This window comes from Quercus suber, unplaced genomic scaffold, assembly GCF_002906115.3.
Source record: "Quercus suber isolate HL8 unplaced genomic scaffold, Cork oak 2.0 scaffold_442, whole genome shotgun sequence".
Classification (NCBI taxonomy): Eukaryota; Viridiplantae; Streptophyta; class Magnoliopsida; order Fagales; family Fagaceae; genus Quercus; species Quercus suber.
The window spans coordinates 459,929-479,087 of record NW_027069893.1 but is presented as its reverse complement, the minus strand read 5'-3'; the positions used below and the strand labels follow the sequence as shown (position 1 = coordinate 479,087).

General features: G+C 33.9%; 2 protein-coding genes across 2 annotated transcripts; both read right to left on the bottom strand.

Annotated features, from left to right (window-relative positions):
- Window positions 1-2,324: 2,324 nt before the first annotated feature.
- On the bottom strand, window positions 2,325-10,648 carry LOC111998951 (NO-associated protein 1, chloroplastic/mitochondrial). The gene is given in 14 exon segments (XM_024031069.2): window positions 2,325-2,692; window positions 2,906-3,015; window positions 3,956-4,045; window positions 4,136-4,158; window positions 4,161-4,242; window positions 4,323-4,436; window positions 4,635-4,753; window positions 5,392-5,437; window positions 6,262-6,282; window positions 7,157-7,238; window positions 7,539-7,618; window positions 7,715-7,801; window positions 8,992-9,177; window positions 9,983-10,648. Coding segments are annotated over 14 exon segments (1,680 nt in total). The 5' UTR covers window positions 10,361-10,648; the 3' UTR covers window positions 2,325-2,430.
- Window positions 10,649-12,579: 1,931 nt separating this feature from the next.
- LOC112029543 (probable aquaporin TIP5-1) lies at window positions 12,580-14,761 on the bottom strand. The gene is made up of 3 exons (XM_024062229.2): window positions 14,560-14,761; window positions 13,652-13,902; window positions 12,580-13,072 (listed from the first exon to the last, which is right to left on the bottom strand). The coding sequence occupies exons 1-3, from the start codon at window positions 14,750-14,752 to the stop codon at window positions 12,689-12,691; spliced, it is 828 nt and encodes a 275-aa protein (XP_023917997.1). The 5' UTR covers window positions 14,753-14,761; the 3' UTR covers window positions 12,580-12,688.
- Between the last annotated feature and the right edge of the window lie 4,398 nt (window positions 14,762-19,159).

The following is a 19,159-nucleotide window of genomic DNA, read 5'->3' as shown; positions in this document are numbered from 1 at the left end:
TTTCCTAATAAAAGACCATTTAATAATAAATAAATAAATAAAACTTGTGGGGGGAAAAGGCCCAGTCTAATGTAGTGGGCCTAGAGCCCCATGTGAGGATTACTATACGTCCGAAGAGAAGGAGAGGTAAGGGCAAGGCCCATCTGGAAGAGGAACCCTCAGAAAGAAAAGTGATTACAATTCGAAGAGGTCACCTTCTGTCCGAAGAGATTATATTCCTCTAACGCGAATAGTATGGATCAATTGAACGTATAAAATGTCAAAATGATCTTCTGAAGACTCCTCCTAATCAAGATAAGCTCTGAGTATACTTGAAGACGATAAGGATGAAGAAATATCTAAAGAGAAAGCGGCTACCACCGTATTTAGGGTTCTGCAGCAACTTTTCTAGCCGCATTTATGTGGAGAAGACCCCTGAACAGTGTAACCTCACCTACCGCCACTCACATAGAGTTAAAGGAGATACTTGACATGAAATATACTCAAGTAGGCTCACGGATGAGGTACAAGTGAACGATGGAGATGAGGAGAAGGGAGGATATATAAAGGAAGGAGGCTCCTGTGAAAAATGGAGAAAAAAGGGGAAGAAAAAAGGAAGAGAAAAGAAAAAGAAAACCTTACTGTAGTTTTAAGAATTGTAACTGCTATATGATCAATGATATGCCTCTTCGGAAACCAAGTCATTCCATTTTTTATGAGTAACTTCATGTTGGTTTATACATGTAGGTTGTGATTAACTGTTGTCAATTCCATAATCAATCTAGCTTTTTCACTTATTCTCTAAAAATTTATTGTTCTGGGCTTGGGCCACAAATCCTAACCCTACAAAACTCATAAAGAGTTTGCCTTTCATTTTCTTAACTTATTCAAAGTTTTCTCTTTGTGTGCATGTGAGGGGGGTTTCCAAGTCTTGGTGAAGAACGCATAATTAAAAACCAATTGGCTTGAGTCATAATTAAAAATAGTTAAAGATGTCCTATCCTCTTCAATCTGTTACGTAAACCTTTTGCTAGACTATTTTCAACGGTGACATTTCCTTCTTCTTTTTCCTTTTTCCTGGAAATAATGGCATCAATTGCGTTGAACTTAATTCCCTAGCAAGGTGATAGTAAGTCTTCTCCACAAAAAAACAACAGGGTTTTTCTTTTCTTATAGTAAACCAGCGTATTATTTCCAAATTCCAACAATATTACTCTTGAAGAAATTATATCTTATATCGAAAAAAAAAAAAATTGGTTAATTTATGACTATCATCTTTTCCTGTTCTAGATTCCTTTTATTTATTATTTAAACTCACACGAAATGGACCAAATTGACCGAATGGACCAAAATGGACCAAATTAGACCGAATTGGATTGAATAGACCAAAGATAACCTAATTGAACCAAAGTGGGTGTTTATTATCTCTATCCCTTGAAGTTAATAAAAATGATATATAGTTATCTAAGTAGGAGCGGAATTAGACCCTTCAACCTTGCTTTGAATACTACATTAGCATACGAATATGAATATAGTGGTAGAATATGATTTTTTTTTCTAGTTGAGTATATACTAAAAATAAATAATTGGTGTCTCTAGTAGGTGCAAGAATGTGTAAAGTCATAGTAGTAAAAAGTGACGATTCTATCATGATTGGTAAGTTACAATTGGTTTTGAGAATGTGTAGAGGCATAATGCATAATTACACACACACACACACATATATATATCAAAAAAGATGAAAAAAAAATGATAACATGATTGCTGATATGACTCAACAGAAATTTAGCAATAATAAATATTAAGTTTCAACTTTTAGATATTACATAAATTTCCTTGACTCAATATATACATATACATACACACACACACACACACATATATATATATATATTATCTTGTGCATTTCTTGACTTGTGCACTTTTGGATGCGACTTTTTGCTGATTGTTTATTGTTTATTGTTTATTTGCTAAAAGTGAGTTAAATTATAGTTGTACCTAGAAAAAGCTAAAAAAAAACACTAAAAGAAAGAACCCGATTGCAAACAGACCATATTCTCGGGCAGCACTGCCTTGGCCTTTTAATTGAAAATTAACTCTTCAAAAACAAAATGGGAAATGATCATTGAGATGTATTATATTTGGATCAAAGATACTGCACTGATCATATTGATTAGACTGCCCAAGATGACAACACTTTTCTGGATTGGGTTTGACTTTCTGCTTTTTGTATTCGTTAACTTGATGTAGAATCTGAACTACTGCTAATCTTTTACTTAAAATGCTTTTGTTTAATCTCTATAGCCTTTTCAACTGCTGTATCAAAATTTTGAAAAGTGCAGCTCTTGGAACAACCTTTCAAACCCACATTATATATTGAGAAAAACACTACAACATCCTTTAACAGTATGCAAATTGATTACATACAAATACCTCTTTAAATCACAAGCATCAAAAGAACCACTTTGGTCTCACTTCTTCTTCCTTATCTGTCAACTCCCGATATTGGTACCAGTCTGTTCCCGCCTTGCCTACAGGTAGTGGAGGCCTAACAAAAACCTCTACCGGCTTGGGAACATGGACAGTTAAATGCAGTTCTCCGGCTTTGTCCTTTAAATTTAAATCTGAATCTGAATCAGATTGTCTAATTGATCTGCTGACTGGCTCAATAGAAATCCATCCTAGACCAGATATAGCCACATCACATGCAGGCCTGTCCAAGCCAAAAAAATAAGAAGTTTATGTTTACTGACTGAGGAATCAGAAGAAAATATCAGCATTTGTGGCTAGAGTGAAAACAAAAAAGCTCATCAAGGAATATATATATATATACATATAAAAGCTTTTTAAGATAACAGCCAGACTGAATACAAATGCAAACAAATGGCTCTAGCAACATGAATGCACTATGAAAATTCAACTACACCTTTCCACATCTTCATATGGTATACGCAACTGACGCTCAGTTTCCAATCCTCTCCAGTCATCTACTCTTTCTTTTCTAGTTGGAGGCGTTAACAGAACCCCAAGTTCTTTCTACAAAAAAAGGTAAAGGCCACTTTATTCATGCTGAATAGAGATATGAGAAAAAAAACATCCCACAAAGCACAAATAAGAAGAAAACCAATGAACATATAGGAAGGTGAGAGAAACAAAGAAAGAAAAAGAGATTTCTTCTAACTTTCAGAATCATGCTAGAAATACAGATTCATGAACTCCAATTCAGATGAGATATAAATTTATTGCTGGTGTATAAATCACACATGACTGTTTAGGTTTCAATATGAGATTTGCTAATGCAGCTTTATTTTTAATGAAAAAAAATTCTTGTAAAATTCAAGTAACAAAAAGTCCGCTGATACACACATCTGTTGCTCTGCTATAAGAGTAAGTGTTCAAAATTATTATGCAGCTGCTTTACCAACAATCAGAAATAGGAAATGTTGGAAAACGTGACATGAAATAGCTATACATTTGATAAACAAACTAAAATTTTTTGCTCTCTTCTCCCCCCTCCCCTTAGGGCCAAAACTTACTTTAAAAAATAAAACATTTTTTTAGTGAGTCATTTTACAAGAAAAAGAAACTATTCACAAAAGAAAGCAGACAATTCATAAATACAACAATGAAACTGTAACTAATTCCAGTGATCTGGCCAAACACAAGCACCAGCAAGTATTTGGTACTTTTTGTTTTGTTAGTTATGTGAAAACAAACAATTGAATGGCTGCCTTGAGTAGCCATTCCTTTACCTGCTTAGAGGAATTTCTAGATTTATGTACTTTTCACTAGCATTACAGATTTTTCTGATACACAGCCTGTGTACAGGGGATTCTGTTTTTGCTCTTTTGATGCAATGAGATTTCTTATTTTTTCCAATCAAAAAATAAACAATAAAACAATTGACACCCAGATTATTGCCACTAAAGAAACTTGGACCAAATGCAAGCACAATAAAAACTAGCTTCTTCATTACCTGGTAAAATTCATCTGCTTCATCTGTGGGTACCATATGAATCCGCAAAGCCTTTGGCCCATAGAATGTCAAGCATGTTTCTGGGAGAACCTGAAAAAAAAAAAAAAAAAAAAAAATGAACCAGAAAATTGTAGAACATCAAGTTTGACAACTTAAAATACATGAAAGTGCAAGCCAAACCTTCGAAATATCAATTCTCACAAGCCTCCCCAAAATATTGAAAAACCATTTAAGTCACTGGATTGAACTTCGCTTGCTGTCCCATTATCAGAGGCTACCCGAGAATTCTGTCATAGTAGAACAAAAAACTAAATTAATGGGGGATAAATGATTGTGCAGTATTCAAGGAAATACAGAGAAAACATACAGGAAAAGAGTGACCCCTAAGCCGGCTTTGGGGAGCAAGGACAGGTAGATCTTCTGAATGAACCACTGCAGCTTGTCTATGGTGGAGATGTACTCCAGGTGTGTCAAATAATTTCTGCACAAGCCAAAAAATACCATTCGTGAAATATGAAATTAAAAAAAAAAAATTCAATATTTTCACAAACTAGATTCTCTGTTAATACCAAAGAAATAAAACTGCTTAGATAAGTAAACACAATTACGTATTGAATCATAATACAAATGCTAACAGCACTCAGAGCATACAGATAGACATTTAATATAAATGGCTTACCCCTCCTCCTAGGAAAGCATTAATTTGAATTGGACCTAAGGTGGTTCCAGGAACAGCAGATTGTATGGGTTTGTACTTCTGCGCTGCTGCAGCAACTGGATCCTTTTGTCCTATCATTTCTGAATCAGAATATAAAAGAGTTCAACAAAGAGGAAGAACTAATGTATTTAGAGAGTAAAAGCTTATTCCATAACATTAGCCAAGAGAAGAAAGCAAAAAGAAATGGGATTCCAAAATGATTACTAGTCACTACCTAGCCCGTAACAAAACACGGAAATCAGGTGTGCATATACAGTTCCATCAGTGGAGCAGCTACCCTTTTTGTTAATAGGTATATAAGGTGAAAATAACATTTTTTTTTTCAAGAGGTTGGGCCTTGGTGCAATAGCAAGTGCCTTTTACCAAAAGCAACAGGTTGTACTTTTGAGTCCAAGAATCAGTCTCTCCAGAAAAATTGGAGGTAAGGCTACCTACCTAGTAATGATATCTCTACTTATCCCTACCTGTTTGTTCTAATTTATCAGCTTTGCAACCACAAAATTCACACTTTTGCATTTACAACACCAGCTTTATATATTACAATTCTCACTAGTTTCAGTAGCATTCCTTGGTAAATCAGAACTCAGAAGAGTGACATAATTGGGTAAGTGCTGTTAGTTAACGCTTCCAATTAAGAAACTTGAGTTCATTTGAATTTTTCATAAACTCATGATATAAGATGTTAATGACAATACATAGAAATTTTAAATTCACATACTGAGTAAAGCATTGATGAATGCAGACTTCCCAACATTAGCTGAGCCCTGTAAAATTGGTAAATAAACAACCATTAGCGCAAAATCAATTATCTCAACCAGTAAAATGTTAATTTTGATTAATTACAGAACTACTGATGAGAGCTCTTAAAAGCCAAAAAACTAAGGACCAACAAATAAAAAGCAAAAAGAAGAAGCCAATAAATTTTGGCCTCCAGTTAAAAAGTAAAAACCGAAGGATGGGCTGGAAAAGAGTTACCTTTAACAATGCCACAAGATGTACAAATAAACATTATCTTATTAAGAAAAGAAGATCCCTAATATATATATATATATATATCTGGAAATTTACATATCATGCCAGCCACTATTTCCAAGTATCAAGTATGACTTCTTCTTTTTTCTGAAAACTAAATAATTATTAAAATCAAGTATGGAAATTTTTTAATTGGTATGTTACACATTAATTCAACAGGTTGTAAAACCAAATCTAAACCTCCAGATCCACCCCATACTTATTGGGGAGGAGGTCCAAATTGAGCTATAGTAAATCAATAGAAGAATATATAAAATTCATTTTTGATTAGCTGACTTGCTACTAGTTACTAGCTTCTCGGCCTCTCATTTTGTCCTAAATTTATAAATAATTCATAGAAAAACTAACGAACCTAACTTACAACCGAATCAATGGTGAAACAATGCTGAGATGAGATAAAAATTAGAAAATATATTTTCCAATTTCAAAGATATTCATCTTTATGAGCAGAATTCAAACAAAAGGACCAATGTCCTGATAGTTCAGTAAGAACAGTTCACTTTTTGGTCCTACTCTGTGCATCAATGGGGAGCTTCAAATTCGGAAACTTACTAACCAGAATGTAAACATCCCGCCCCTGCAACAAAAAATCAACTCAAGAAATTAAGTTGAGAAAAAAAAAAAAGGAACTAATAGATATCTAAAAATTGCTTCAAGCAGCTGTTGAGTATAAGCCATATTCATACAGATGAAAATGACACATTATATCATGAGCAAGGAATTAACTTCATAAAGACAACATATGAGATATCAAAAAAAAAAGTAAAAAAGGGTTTCTACAATAGTTCAATTTATTATATGTATACAACATCGACTTCTGTGTGTCTGGTTCACTAAACTATAAGCCATACCCATACCCCAATGACCCCATTTTAAACTGTAAGCCATAGGTTTGAGTATTTTTCTGTGCTAGCACTTGCTTAATTATTCTCCCAATGGATGGGGAGTATAAGGGTATTTCACTGTGAGATTTGCAGCTGTTTGAACCTAAATAATGGCATTGCATGGTGTAAGTGAGAGGACATTCAGGAAAGTCCATCTCCTTCATGTCTTTTCATTTTCACAATATGTGTAGAAAATAGATTTTCACTCACAGGAGGGGAATTTTTTCTACCTCATCTCTTGAGGATTTCCTCCATCTTGTTTCATAAAAACACAGGTTCAATAGTCTACATCCTCTAATTAAGGCACTAGATAAACCATACATCTGGAGACACATCTAACTCAGATGCTCATACCCAAGTCCCAAGAAAAAGAGCCTCCCACCCATAATGGAGATCAATGTTACTGATTTGGACTTTCGAGATATTTCCTGAAAATTAGTTACATCTTTCATATTCACTATAAAACCATTAATGAAGATCAGTATACCATTTATTTCCAGCAACAACCACTTTCTTTCAGTCAGTTATATCAGTAGCTTTAGGAAGGGAGTTGATTGAGTGAAAAACCTTTTTTTCCTTTTGAATTTCTGATGCGACTCCCACTATTCCAACCAAAGACTTTGAACTTGTCAGATGGACACTTAGAACGCTGCAAAAATAAGCCAACTTATAAGTATGCAACTCCAAGCATGCTGCATATATTTTTGTGATCATAAAAAAATTATTAAAAAAATAAAACTGTACAAGAACCTTGAACTTTATTCAATCAGTCCTAATCCTAGCTGTGAGACTCGGGCTACATGAATCTTTATAAAGACTTCTTGTGAACTTAACTACTTAAGTAACAATGTAGCATAAAGATGTAAAAATAGAAAAGGTTTGCAGAGAGAATCAATGTTGTTTGGGGGGTGGGGAGAAAAGAAAAGAAAATAGATGAGTCCAAACTTACTTAAGCTTCTTCTTTGTAGTGGCCTCTACTACCCAATCACCAACACAATTAAAATCAGTCCCTTTTGGTAGGAGATCAACCTAAAAGTGAAGAGTATGATTGTTATCTAAATCAGTTTATAGTAAAATCCATGCATCAATATGACAATATTCAATACCAATGTGCAGATTATTTGCCTTTGTTACAACTAATATTATTGGATTTGCACCGGCCAGATCACGCACACGAGCCAAAAAGCTGCCATTGAAGTCAACAATATCAACCTAAAAGAGATTAACAAAAAGAATTAGAGAAATCTTCCTATTATATGCTTAACGAATTTATGTCATATGAGATCACCATAACAAACTGTATATATAATCATTGCAGAAAATTGTGATCTATTGTTATTTGATGGTGGATAGTATTCACATCTTTGAGTCATTTGTACCATATAAGACAATCTTTCTGATAAATTTTCCTTTTTACGCACCAGTAAAATATGAAACTTTGACCCCTTCCTACCCCAGTCCAACCGCTTTATCACCTGAGCCAATGTCTCTAGGCTATCTTTTTGTCAGAGGGTTACACCCTTTGTCCAATATATGATTTACTATGATGTAAGATCTACTTGTTATCTGAAGTTGAAAATTTTACACTACAAGCGAGACATGAGAGGTTTCTTTGCCATTCTCAGGTATTCGTTGAACCATGTACAGTTTGGGAAACAGAAAATATTAATGTCATTGACACAAAATGAAATATATTCACTTTTTGGAACAATATATCAGAAAGGCAAAAGAAAGAAGATATTCTCATGGGTCCACATACATGCTGAGATGCCTCAATTGCTAAAGGAGTGCCTAGGTAGTATTAAGCTTGACGTTCACTTAGCAAATTAGCATTCTATGTGCGCACCAAAGTTCATCTCAAAGTGATTGATTGAAGTTCTCAGGTGATGAGAACAATAACAATTAACAAATAAGGGAATGGAGCCTTCCAATTACATGTGCCGTCAACACGTAGAACCCTCCCCCCCCCTCCCTCTTCTCCTTCCTCCTACTTCCTCTCACTTTCTTGTTCTATTTTTAACACACACAAACTAACAATCTTGAATTAATATAATTTACATAGGTGATCATTATGACAACAATATTCTCCTTAAAAATAAAACCGCTGCCAACCTACGAAGGAAAACACAAAATAAAAGGAAAACGTTTTAAGGAAATTATTTTTGCTTCTACAAAAGCAAATGCCTATATTCATTAAAAACTTGCAAGCCTAGGAAAATTAGCATTCACGTAATAAGCCAGCTAACCACAAACCAGCAGTTTAATGACAGGAATTCAAATTCTTCCACAGATAAAGCAATACCAGAACTAGGGCACTACTACATATATTAATCATATTCTAGGGGTTTCAAGATAATGCATTAGCTTCACATCAAAAAGAAAGTCAGATAGCCCGCACTAACCAGTTTAACAATCAAGGCCTTCTCATAGCGTAAGTGAGACAGCTTCTCCCTAAGCTGCTCAGCTGTCACAAACTGCTTCCCACCAGAATAACCTCCATTTCCACCAACTGCAGTTATCATATGCCCATGAGACAATAGCCGGCACCGTCCACATAGAATAGTTCTAAGCTGGTGGTGCTTCTTCTTCTGCACAATCACATACATCCTGTAAGAATTCTCTTATAACTCTCAACTCCAAATATTCAAAAACCAATTAATGCAATTTGATAAACTCAATTTACCAAAAATGAGGGGTGCAGAAATGCCCAGTAAACAAATCATTCTTTGAGACAGCAATTTATAACCAATCGTCAAAGTTAATTTCTAGTCTTTCTTAAGCAAAAAGAAAAGCAAAATTTGAGCTTAACAATAACAGCAACAAAAGGAAATTTTGCTTGAAAAATCAATGAAGGGGCTTATAATATTGCTTTAAGGTTCAAACTTTGATATACCCCACCAAAGCAAAAGGCATTTAAAATTCAATATGCAAATTTTAAAAATATAAAATAAAATAATTTGATAGTTACAATGGGGAGGGGGATTTGAACCTTGGATGTCTTGGAACACCAAGAGGCGCCAACAAGTTGAGCTCTTTGGCTAAATTAAATTTGCAAATTGCCCATTACCATATTATCCGAAAATCACTTACTTTTCTTTCTCATTCAAGCTATTATATAAATATTCCCTCTTAAAAAGCGACACTTTCAAAGAGCTAAATCAAAAGTACTATGCAAAAACAATTCAGACCACATAACCCACTTACTGGGCAATTCATAAACTTTTGTTTGAAAAGCAATAATAGGACTTATTACAATTCAACATTGTTTCAAACTTTGACATACCCACCACAGAAAAAGCTTTCAAATTCAATTTTTTTCAACTACCCATTACAGTATAATCACAAAAACACTTACTCAAGCTCTTAAAAAGCACTGACAAAAACAATTCATACCAATTCATAGGTCTCGATGTCCACGTAACCCGGAGCATCCGAATCCGAAGTCTGCAACGGAGCCCCACACCCGTAACAAGTAGCCACCGCCATTGAAATCTTCAAGACCTTCTCTTTCTTCATCATCTTCTTCTTCTTCTTGGTCTCAGTTTTCTTTTCGGTCATGGCCTCAAGGGACAACTGGTGCTCAAGGAATTTCTGGCCTCGGGTCGGGGCGGCAGCCCCGGTTCCGTCGGGTCCGGATACGGACTCTGAGGAATGTGTCTCTGAGACTGAGGCTTTGCAGAGTATGAGAGTGGGTTTTGTGTAAATTTTGGGAAATTTGGGGGCAGAGATTTTGAGATGGCGAGGAAGAGAGAGTGGTGAGAGGGATGCCATGGATGATGACCGTTTAATGGGGAGAGGTTTAACGGTTGGAAGGGTTTAAGGCTTTATAAAGCTTGTGGCGTTCGTTGTGGAAGATGATAGACACTTCAGTTCAAGGCGAGCCAGATAAGTCATGAGTTTAGTGTGTACTAGATAAAATGAATGGTCTAATTATTGTTTTACATAGAGTTATACTATGTCGTACACACACTTAAGCTTAAACATGATTTTAGACATGTGAGATGATCATGGATCTGATATGGGTCGGGTATGCCAAATCTGACCTGATAATTTTATCCATAGATACCCGATTTCCTTACTCCATTAGTCAAGTTTCTGTCAGTACTTTCTATAATGTTGGGACCTGAATTTAAATGTTAATTTTAATGGGTGATGAAAAATCACCAGCAAAAAGTAAAGTGTACCAAATCCAAGACAAAAAAGAGTGGGCCCATTAGAAGTAAGTACAATTTCATAAGATAAAAGCTAAAACTAAGCCACAAAAGTAATAAATAGATACAATTTGATAAGATAAAAGCAATAGTTTAAACAAGAATGAGAGAGATGTTATGGAAGAGGATCATTGAGACTAAGTATGAGAGCAATTGGGGGGAGTGGGGAACTGGTGTTCAAAATCTGTCTCCCACCCTTATGGTCTTTGCCTTTGGAAATCTATTAGACAGGATTGGGAGACTTTTTTTGATTCACCCATTTTGAAGTGGGTTACTGCTCTAAAGTAAAATTTTGGTATGACTTGTGGTGTGGGGATTTCCATCTAAAGGAGGAGTTCCCAGAGATATTTTTGAGTAGGGGTTTTGAGGAAGGAGGATATTACCGGCTTTTATGTCCCTCTAATTTAGTTCTTTTCCCAGGGAAAGTTATTTGGAGAACTAAGATCCCTCCTAGGGGTGCCTTCTTCTCTTGGAGTGCAGCGTTAGGGAGGAAATTGACGATATATATTTTACAGTGCTGGTTTTGTTAATTACTTTCCTAAAAAAATATAGTTTGTGAGTTTAGAAGTAATATTCCTTTCAAAATAATGAAGAGCAATTCAAAAAATTCCTATATTTTGTGTACCTTAATCTATTACAAAATATTTATCTTTTATGGGCATCAATACGAGTTCAAAACTTGGTTTGTGAGATCGGCTGGTTGATCATGTTCTTTCTTTCTTTCTTTCCTTTTTTTTTTTTTTTTTCCTTTCTTTTTTAATGGATTGGGTTTGGGTAATACCTGTACTCGTACCCAACCCGAAAAATTCAAGTATTTATCCAAACCCGACCGATTGTCTTTACCTATGACCACGAGATATGAATAAATATCTGAATGTTTCGGATCGGGTCAGATCAGGTACCCACATTGGATTTGACTATCCCCAGATATTATTACTTAAGAACAAAATCAAATATCAAAGGTCAAAATTAGGTTTTTGAAATATAATGGATTAATTTTATATTTTAAGGACCAAAAATATATTTTAATTTCATCTAAAGTTAGAAAATTAAAAAACCAATTGAAGGCAACAAAAGTCATAAAACCAGGAATTTAAAAAAAAAAATGAAAAATTAGTTGTAGTTCAAAGAGTCAAATCAATTATTTCCATTGGTCATGAATGAATATGAATATGAAGTAACAAAATTTATCATCAATGCAATTGATAACTTGCTAATATCATATTCCTATAAGAATGAAGATACTCTTTCTTTTTGGGGCTATATGATCCTTTTGGTATCCAATATAGTTTCTGGTAGCTTATTTATTAAATGTGAGACAAAACGATAAAAGTTTGTCATAATTGATAGGACACGCATGAAGATACATGTTATACAACGCGCGCGCGCACACACACACAAAAGCAATATGGAAGAAGAGAGAATCTAGCTAGGCAATATTCTTTACTTATTTGTGTTGCTTAAATTTAATCATAAAAGCACAAGATAAATAAGAAACATACATATAACAATGCAACTATTCACAAGAAAAAGAATCGTTTTTATTTGAAAATGATAAATTTTATGGATCAAATTAAATATAACAAATATAGAAATGTATCTCGTACTATGTTATATGAACGAGGACATGAAGAGAAATTTGTTCCCCAAAAGATAGTGGCACATAGAACCGTTAAAATGTTGAATTCACATGATTTGTCAAAAGTTCCAATACGTATTGGATATAGAATATCCATATAGCTTCTCAACACTATAGAACAAAAAAGAAAATGCAGAGGCTAATGCAATTAATTAATAGTCATTCAGAAATTCAATTAATAAACATCTTAATCAAGTACAAATTAGCAGATAAAACAAACGAAAAGAAGCAAATGTGTGAAGCATATAATTACACCCCAGTTCCCTCAGTGACGCCCCTAATAGAATCTGAAGCTTGAGAAGGGAACACCACATTGTCATAGAGAAGGCCTGCAACTGCTGCACCAATCAAGGGTCCAACCCAGTAAACTGCTTGATTCTTGAAACTGCCTCCAGTGATAGCAGAACCAAAGGCACAAGCTGGGTTCATTGATCCACCAGAGAAGGGTCCTGATGCTAACACATTGGCTCCTGCTATGAACCCAATTGCTATGGGTCCAATCACTCCCATTGTACCACGCCTTGTATCGCCGGCAGCATAAACAGTGTACACTAGACCAAATGTCATGATACCTTCCATGATAGATGCTCCAAACCCGGTCATTTCTTCTGCAATAAGGTAGGGTTGAACATGCTGCAAAACTCAAATGATTACAATGAACACTTTCCATTAATTGTCAAACTTTGGTATACTTAACAACATCGTTTCAAGTTTCAATCAGATCAACCCACTAAATGAAAAACATTCGGACAAATTACACCAATCTCCTTAAGGTTTCATGGAACAACACTCCGTTTGAGGCTTGTATAAATTACTAGGATTTTTTTTAAGTATAATACTTCTTTAGTAGAAGTCATACAATTAGAGGATATGTACTTATGGAAATGTCATTCTTGAAACATTTGGGGATGTCATTTCATGAACTAAAGAAGTTTTGTTTGTTAAAATACCCAAATCATTTTCTAGTCTCAAAAAACTGTACATGCATGTTTTGTTACTAAAAACACTCTTGTTGGTAGATTAGAATTCACAATGATTCCTACAATTAGAGGTAGAAAAATGGTCTAAAAGTAAAATTATAGTGTTAGATAAAGAGAATAAAACGTGAAAACATCCTTAAAAAACCAAACATACACAAACCAGGTAAGACACTTACATTAATTCACAAATAACACTAACAAAAGATATAACTAGCATGAATGTTTCTATTACCTGTCCAACAACAGCTCCCTTCAAGACAAGGCTAGCAAAAACAGCAGCCAGCAACTGAGAAATCCAGTAAAACAGAGCGGTTGGGACACTAATGTGGCCTCCAACAGCCATTCCAAATGTGACGGCCGGATTCACGTGCCCTCCTGAGATGTTCCAAGCAGAATAGACAGTAGCTGACAATGCAAGGGCATTGGCGATAGCAACCACCACCAGACTTGATGGGTCTGAGGCAACATTAGGATTCAATTTCCCTGCCACATTACAAAATCAAACGAGGGCACATGAATTTAAAAAGCAAATTCAGTCAAACAGCCATGTAAACATGTAATCCTACATAGAAAAAAGCCTAAAATCTCCAATACCTCCTTAAATTTGCGGTAATTGTTTTCAACACTATATAGAATGAAAAATGGCCACTTATTCATTATCATATGCAGTCTTTTAGTAATGCAAGACCCAACAACAAGACAACCCTGCATTTAAACCAAACCATCTAATTTAAAAGATTATTTTATCATACCCACTTTTTAAAAGTACTATATCTACTTAACCTTAACCGTTCATTTATTATTATAAAATATATATAAAAGAAAAAGTTAATATCTTGTGTTTACAGTTAGATTAGGTACGTATGGTACAACAACAACAAAAAAATTGTGACATAGAATTCTCTATATCTTCAAGAATCAACATAACTTGAGAACGATGCCCTTACACACTTACTACTCCATAAAGTCATTGATCAAAGTTCAAAGTAAATGACTCATATAACACAAAAGAAAGTGATTGATCACATCTGTTATTCAAGTGCCTGAAAAGAGTAAGAATGAACTTTGAAAACCTATTTACGTAACACTAAATCTATACCATATACACTAACAAAAAGTGTCAAATTTCAAAGGACTCACTCGCTGACATGGAAGATCCCACAACTGCAAACACATAGAAGAATGTGGAGAGGAACTCAGCAAGATAAGACCGAAACGAATTAGCAGTGACAGATTGCTGAAAACGCTCTCTTAGCATAGTTGGGGCCATGCTGTTTAGACGCATTGAACAAGAATGGGAAATTGATTTCAGGGTGTGAGAGATTCTGTGCATAAATCAAGAAAGTTTCAAAGGACTCACTCGCTGACATGGAAGATCCCACAACTGCAAACACATAGAAGAATGTGGAGAGGAACTCAGCAAGATAAGACCGAAACGAATTAGCAGTGACAGATTGCTGAAAACGCTCTCTTAGCATAGTTGGGGCCATGCTGTTTAGACGCATTGAACAAGAATGGGAAATTGATTTCAGGGTGTGAGAGATTCTGTGCATAAATCAAGAAAGTTTGTGACTTCTGTCACTGTGAGAGAGACTTGTTTTGATATCAAATGTTTTAGAGAGAATGGAATTTGTTGATATATATTGCACAGTTTTGAGACAGTTTTCAAATCACTCTCAATTTGCAACGTTTCAGGGAAACTGGATTTTCAAGAATTAACCGCTAAGCCACGTGGCGGGGACTAGTTGGACCTTTTGAGTACGTGTGGGTTTTACAGTTGTTATCATATGCTTTCGAAATTGCAGAAATACCCCTTTTCCATTGTGGGCCTGAGTTTAACCTGACCCACAAACTTACACAAGTTTTTGCGCTAGATTCAAAGTGGCCTAATGGATTGGGTTTGATTACACTAAAATTGAAAGCCAAAGCCCATTACATTCCTAATTTCTATTTTCTACTAATGTCTAATAACCTTCTCATATTCGTTCCCTCTACTGGCCCGTGGATTTTTTTTTTTTTTTTGATGAACCGGAAATTTTATTGAGAGACACAGGTAAACAAGCGTCATCCCAAATAACAGAAACAAAAGAAGGGGGGCTGTTACCAATATCAAAAGAACCAAAAAGATTACAAGCTAAAGACCACTTTGAGGCCTATGGATTTGAGGCCTTGAAATCCTAGCTGAATTTCAAATTCAAAATTATCCAAACAAAGTATTTGAATTTTAACCTCCAAATCCAAATTCATATAACCCAAATTATGAAAATCTCAATTATAACTTTACTTTTTTAATGAAAAAAAATTCAATTATAATTTTATAATATGTAACACATGCTTGTTGTGTTATATTGTAGAATTATGGACAATTCATAAAGGGCTTAAAAACTTTTCACATATTTTTGAAGCAGTAGACATAGGATCAAATCCACAATAGGGAGAGGAAATAAGGTGTATAACTTGGTTGGCAAATTTATGGATATAATATTACCAAATAACTTGAGTGGTCATATGCTATATCCTCAAATTAAATAACTCAGAGTTGCTATGTCTTTATTTATTTATTTATTTTTAATTTAGTAAAAGATAGAAAGTTGTTATGTCTATGTGACCAATTGACACGTTGGTGTAAGCATGCAAAAACGGCAATTTCTTGCAACCTACGTAAAAATTCTTGGCCATAAAATCTCTCTCCTAATTCCTATACAGACTCGAAGTTGAAGTCCTAAGCTCAATAGGATTACAAACCGACTCAATTGTTTCTTCTAATATGTAAATCCCAGTTCAGTATAGTACACTCCCATCACTAGCATTATTCAATTTAATTACTCTATTCCAAAATCCTATTCTTTCTCCGTGTGTTTTGCATTCAACAATGGCATTCTCTAAGGGTGACAAAGAGGAAGTTTGTAGCAAGCAAGAAGGCTTTGTGGGTTCCTACTATTGCAAACTGCAGTACTAGCCATGGTGAAGTCTTCATAAATTAATGCACCACCCTACACTTTCAAGTTTCAACACCGAAACCCATAACAATATTGCTATAGACAAATCAAAGGTATCCGCATTTAAATATTTTATACCAAAAATACAAATTTTTAGAGTTTAATTGAATTACAAAAGGCTAATATTAATTTTTTCCAACACAAAAAAAGTACAATATGGGAAGTTGTTATTGACAACTCGAAGTATACAACAATTAATTGACAACTCGAGTGGTCATACACTATATCCTCAAATTTAATAGTTCGGAGTTGCTATGTCTATTTTTTTTTCTCTCTCTCTCTCTCTTAATTAGAAAAAAGATAGAAAGTTGCTATGTCTATATAACCAATTGATACATTGGTTTAAGCATGCAAAAACCGAAATTTCTTGCAGCCTACGTAAAAAATCTCTTTCCTGATTCCTATACTGACTTGAAGTCGAAGTCCTAAGCTCAATAGGATTACAAACCGACTCAATTTTTTCTTCAAATATATAAACCCCAGTTCAGTCTAGTACACTCCCATCACTAGCATTATTCAATTTAATTACTCTATTCCAAAATCCGATTCTCTCTCGGTGTCTTTTGCATTCAACAATGGCGTTCTGTAGGGGTGACAAAGTGGAAGTTTGTAGCAAGCAAGAAGGCTTTGTGGGTTCCTACTATGCAGCAACAGTGATCAAGAATTATGGGAATGAATATGCAGTGCAGTACAAGAACTTGGTGGCTGAAGATGATCAATCTCGCCCACTCATTGTAACAGTCGCTGGAAACGAACTGAGGCCAAGGCCACCTAAAGTTTTGGCAACTGGGTTTCATGCACTTGATGTGGTGGATGTGTTTGATAACGATGGTTGGTGGGTGGGCAAGATTTCTTTTCTTTGATGCTTACGGGGTTGAGATTTCATATCCAAGCTCTCGTTTGAGGCCTCATCTTGAATGGGTCAATGGCAAGTGGGTTTCTTCAAAGTAAAGGGCGTAATGAAAAACATTGTTTTGGGTCTTTGTAATTTGTTTTTCATTACACTACAACAAAAAATATTTTTTACAAAAAAAAAAAAAAAAATTGTTGCAATAACATTGAAGTCATTGCAATAGTTTATGCAAAGTGTTGCAATAAAATTTGAGGTAATAAGTTTGTGCTACAAAAAAATTTTGTTACAATAAACCTTAAATATTTTAATGAAATTTTTGATGAAATAATATATTTGCTATTGCAATAAACAATTTATTACTTCAAATATCTTGTAGCAATAGGCTATTATTTTATGAATTAATAATATATTTGCTATTGCAATAAACAATTTATTACTTCAAATAACTTGTAGCAATAGGCTATTGTTTTATGAATTTTATTACAATAGATTGTAAAGAATTGACAAAAATAATTTGGGTTCAAATTATTGCAACAGTATATTTATTATAATAGTTAATTTTTTTTCATATTTTTTCTTACAATAGATTGTAAAATAATTGGAATTAGATCATTGTAATAATATATTCATTGCTGCTTCATGTTTGTCATTGCAATAGATTGTAAAATAATTGATATTTTAGTTATTGCAATGTTAAATTTGTTGCAATAAGCCATCTCTTTGAAATTTCTATTATAATATATCGCAAAATATATAATTGGTATCAAGTTATTACAATGGTTTCTTCAATTTAAGTTATTAAAAAAAATTGATTTCTTTAATTTAAGTTATTGCAAAAAAATTTCTAAATTCAATTTAGTATTAAAATCTCTATTGCAACTGAAAATTATAAATTATTACAACTAATTATTATTAATGTAATAATTTACTATTTTTAAGTTACTATTGCAACGACTTTTAATTTTTAGATGTGATATTATGTCTAATATCACTATACTAATTTTGTTGTATTAACACTTGATGTAATAGACTTATTTTGGTATAGTGTTAGTAGTAGTTTTTTATTTTTCTGTGGAGTTTCTTTAGGTGAATGAAAGTATGTAACTACTTGAGATAATCTTGCTATGTTTAAGTCTGGTCTCTTTTCAATCTTTCTTGATAATTTGTGATTCTCTTGCTTTAATATCTATGGTTCTCTGTTTCTCATTCGAGTTTTGCTTAATTCTTGTGCTCTTGAATAGTCTTTTTTATTTATATTTATTTATTTTTTTTATTATAAATTTATGATAAACTCTTGAATCGTCTTGATGCACTAGTGACTTGCAATAGTACTAACAATATATAGAGTGACTTGCTAAAGATGAAATTAAAAGAATCAAGAAAAACTAAAGAAACTTAGCAAACTTAAAATAGGCTTTGATCACAGATTCAAGAACCTTTTTTAAAATAATAATAATACTACTTTCTTGGAGAAGACCAAATAACTCAAAAATAACAAGATTTCTTTGAGTTGGGTTAATAGGCTTATTAATAAGAAATTTGAATAACATTGTCGTTACACTTGTAATGTCCCCTAAACTCAAGACTCTTTAAGGTCTTGAAGGATTATGCTTTTATTTTGTAATTATGGTCTAACAAAGCTTTGCCTTCGTTGGGATCATTTTCGTGCCTTGTCACGTGTAGTGTCTATACAAGCTTAACTCTTCAACTTGGGTTCAAGATGGAGAGTCAAGAATATAATTAATATTAGGGTAAATTATAAAGTTAGTCCCTATCTTTTACACCAAATATCAATTTGGTCATTAACTTTTCAATTGTGTCAATTTGGTCCATAACATTTTTAATGTTGTGTTAATTTAATCCCTGCCGGTATCCCTTAGATGAAAAA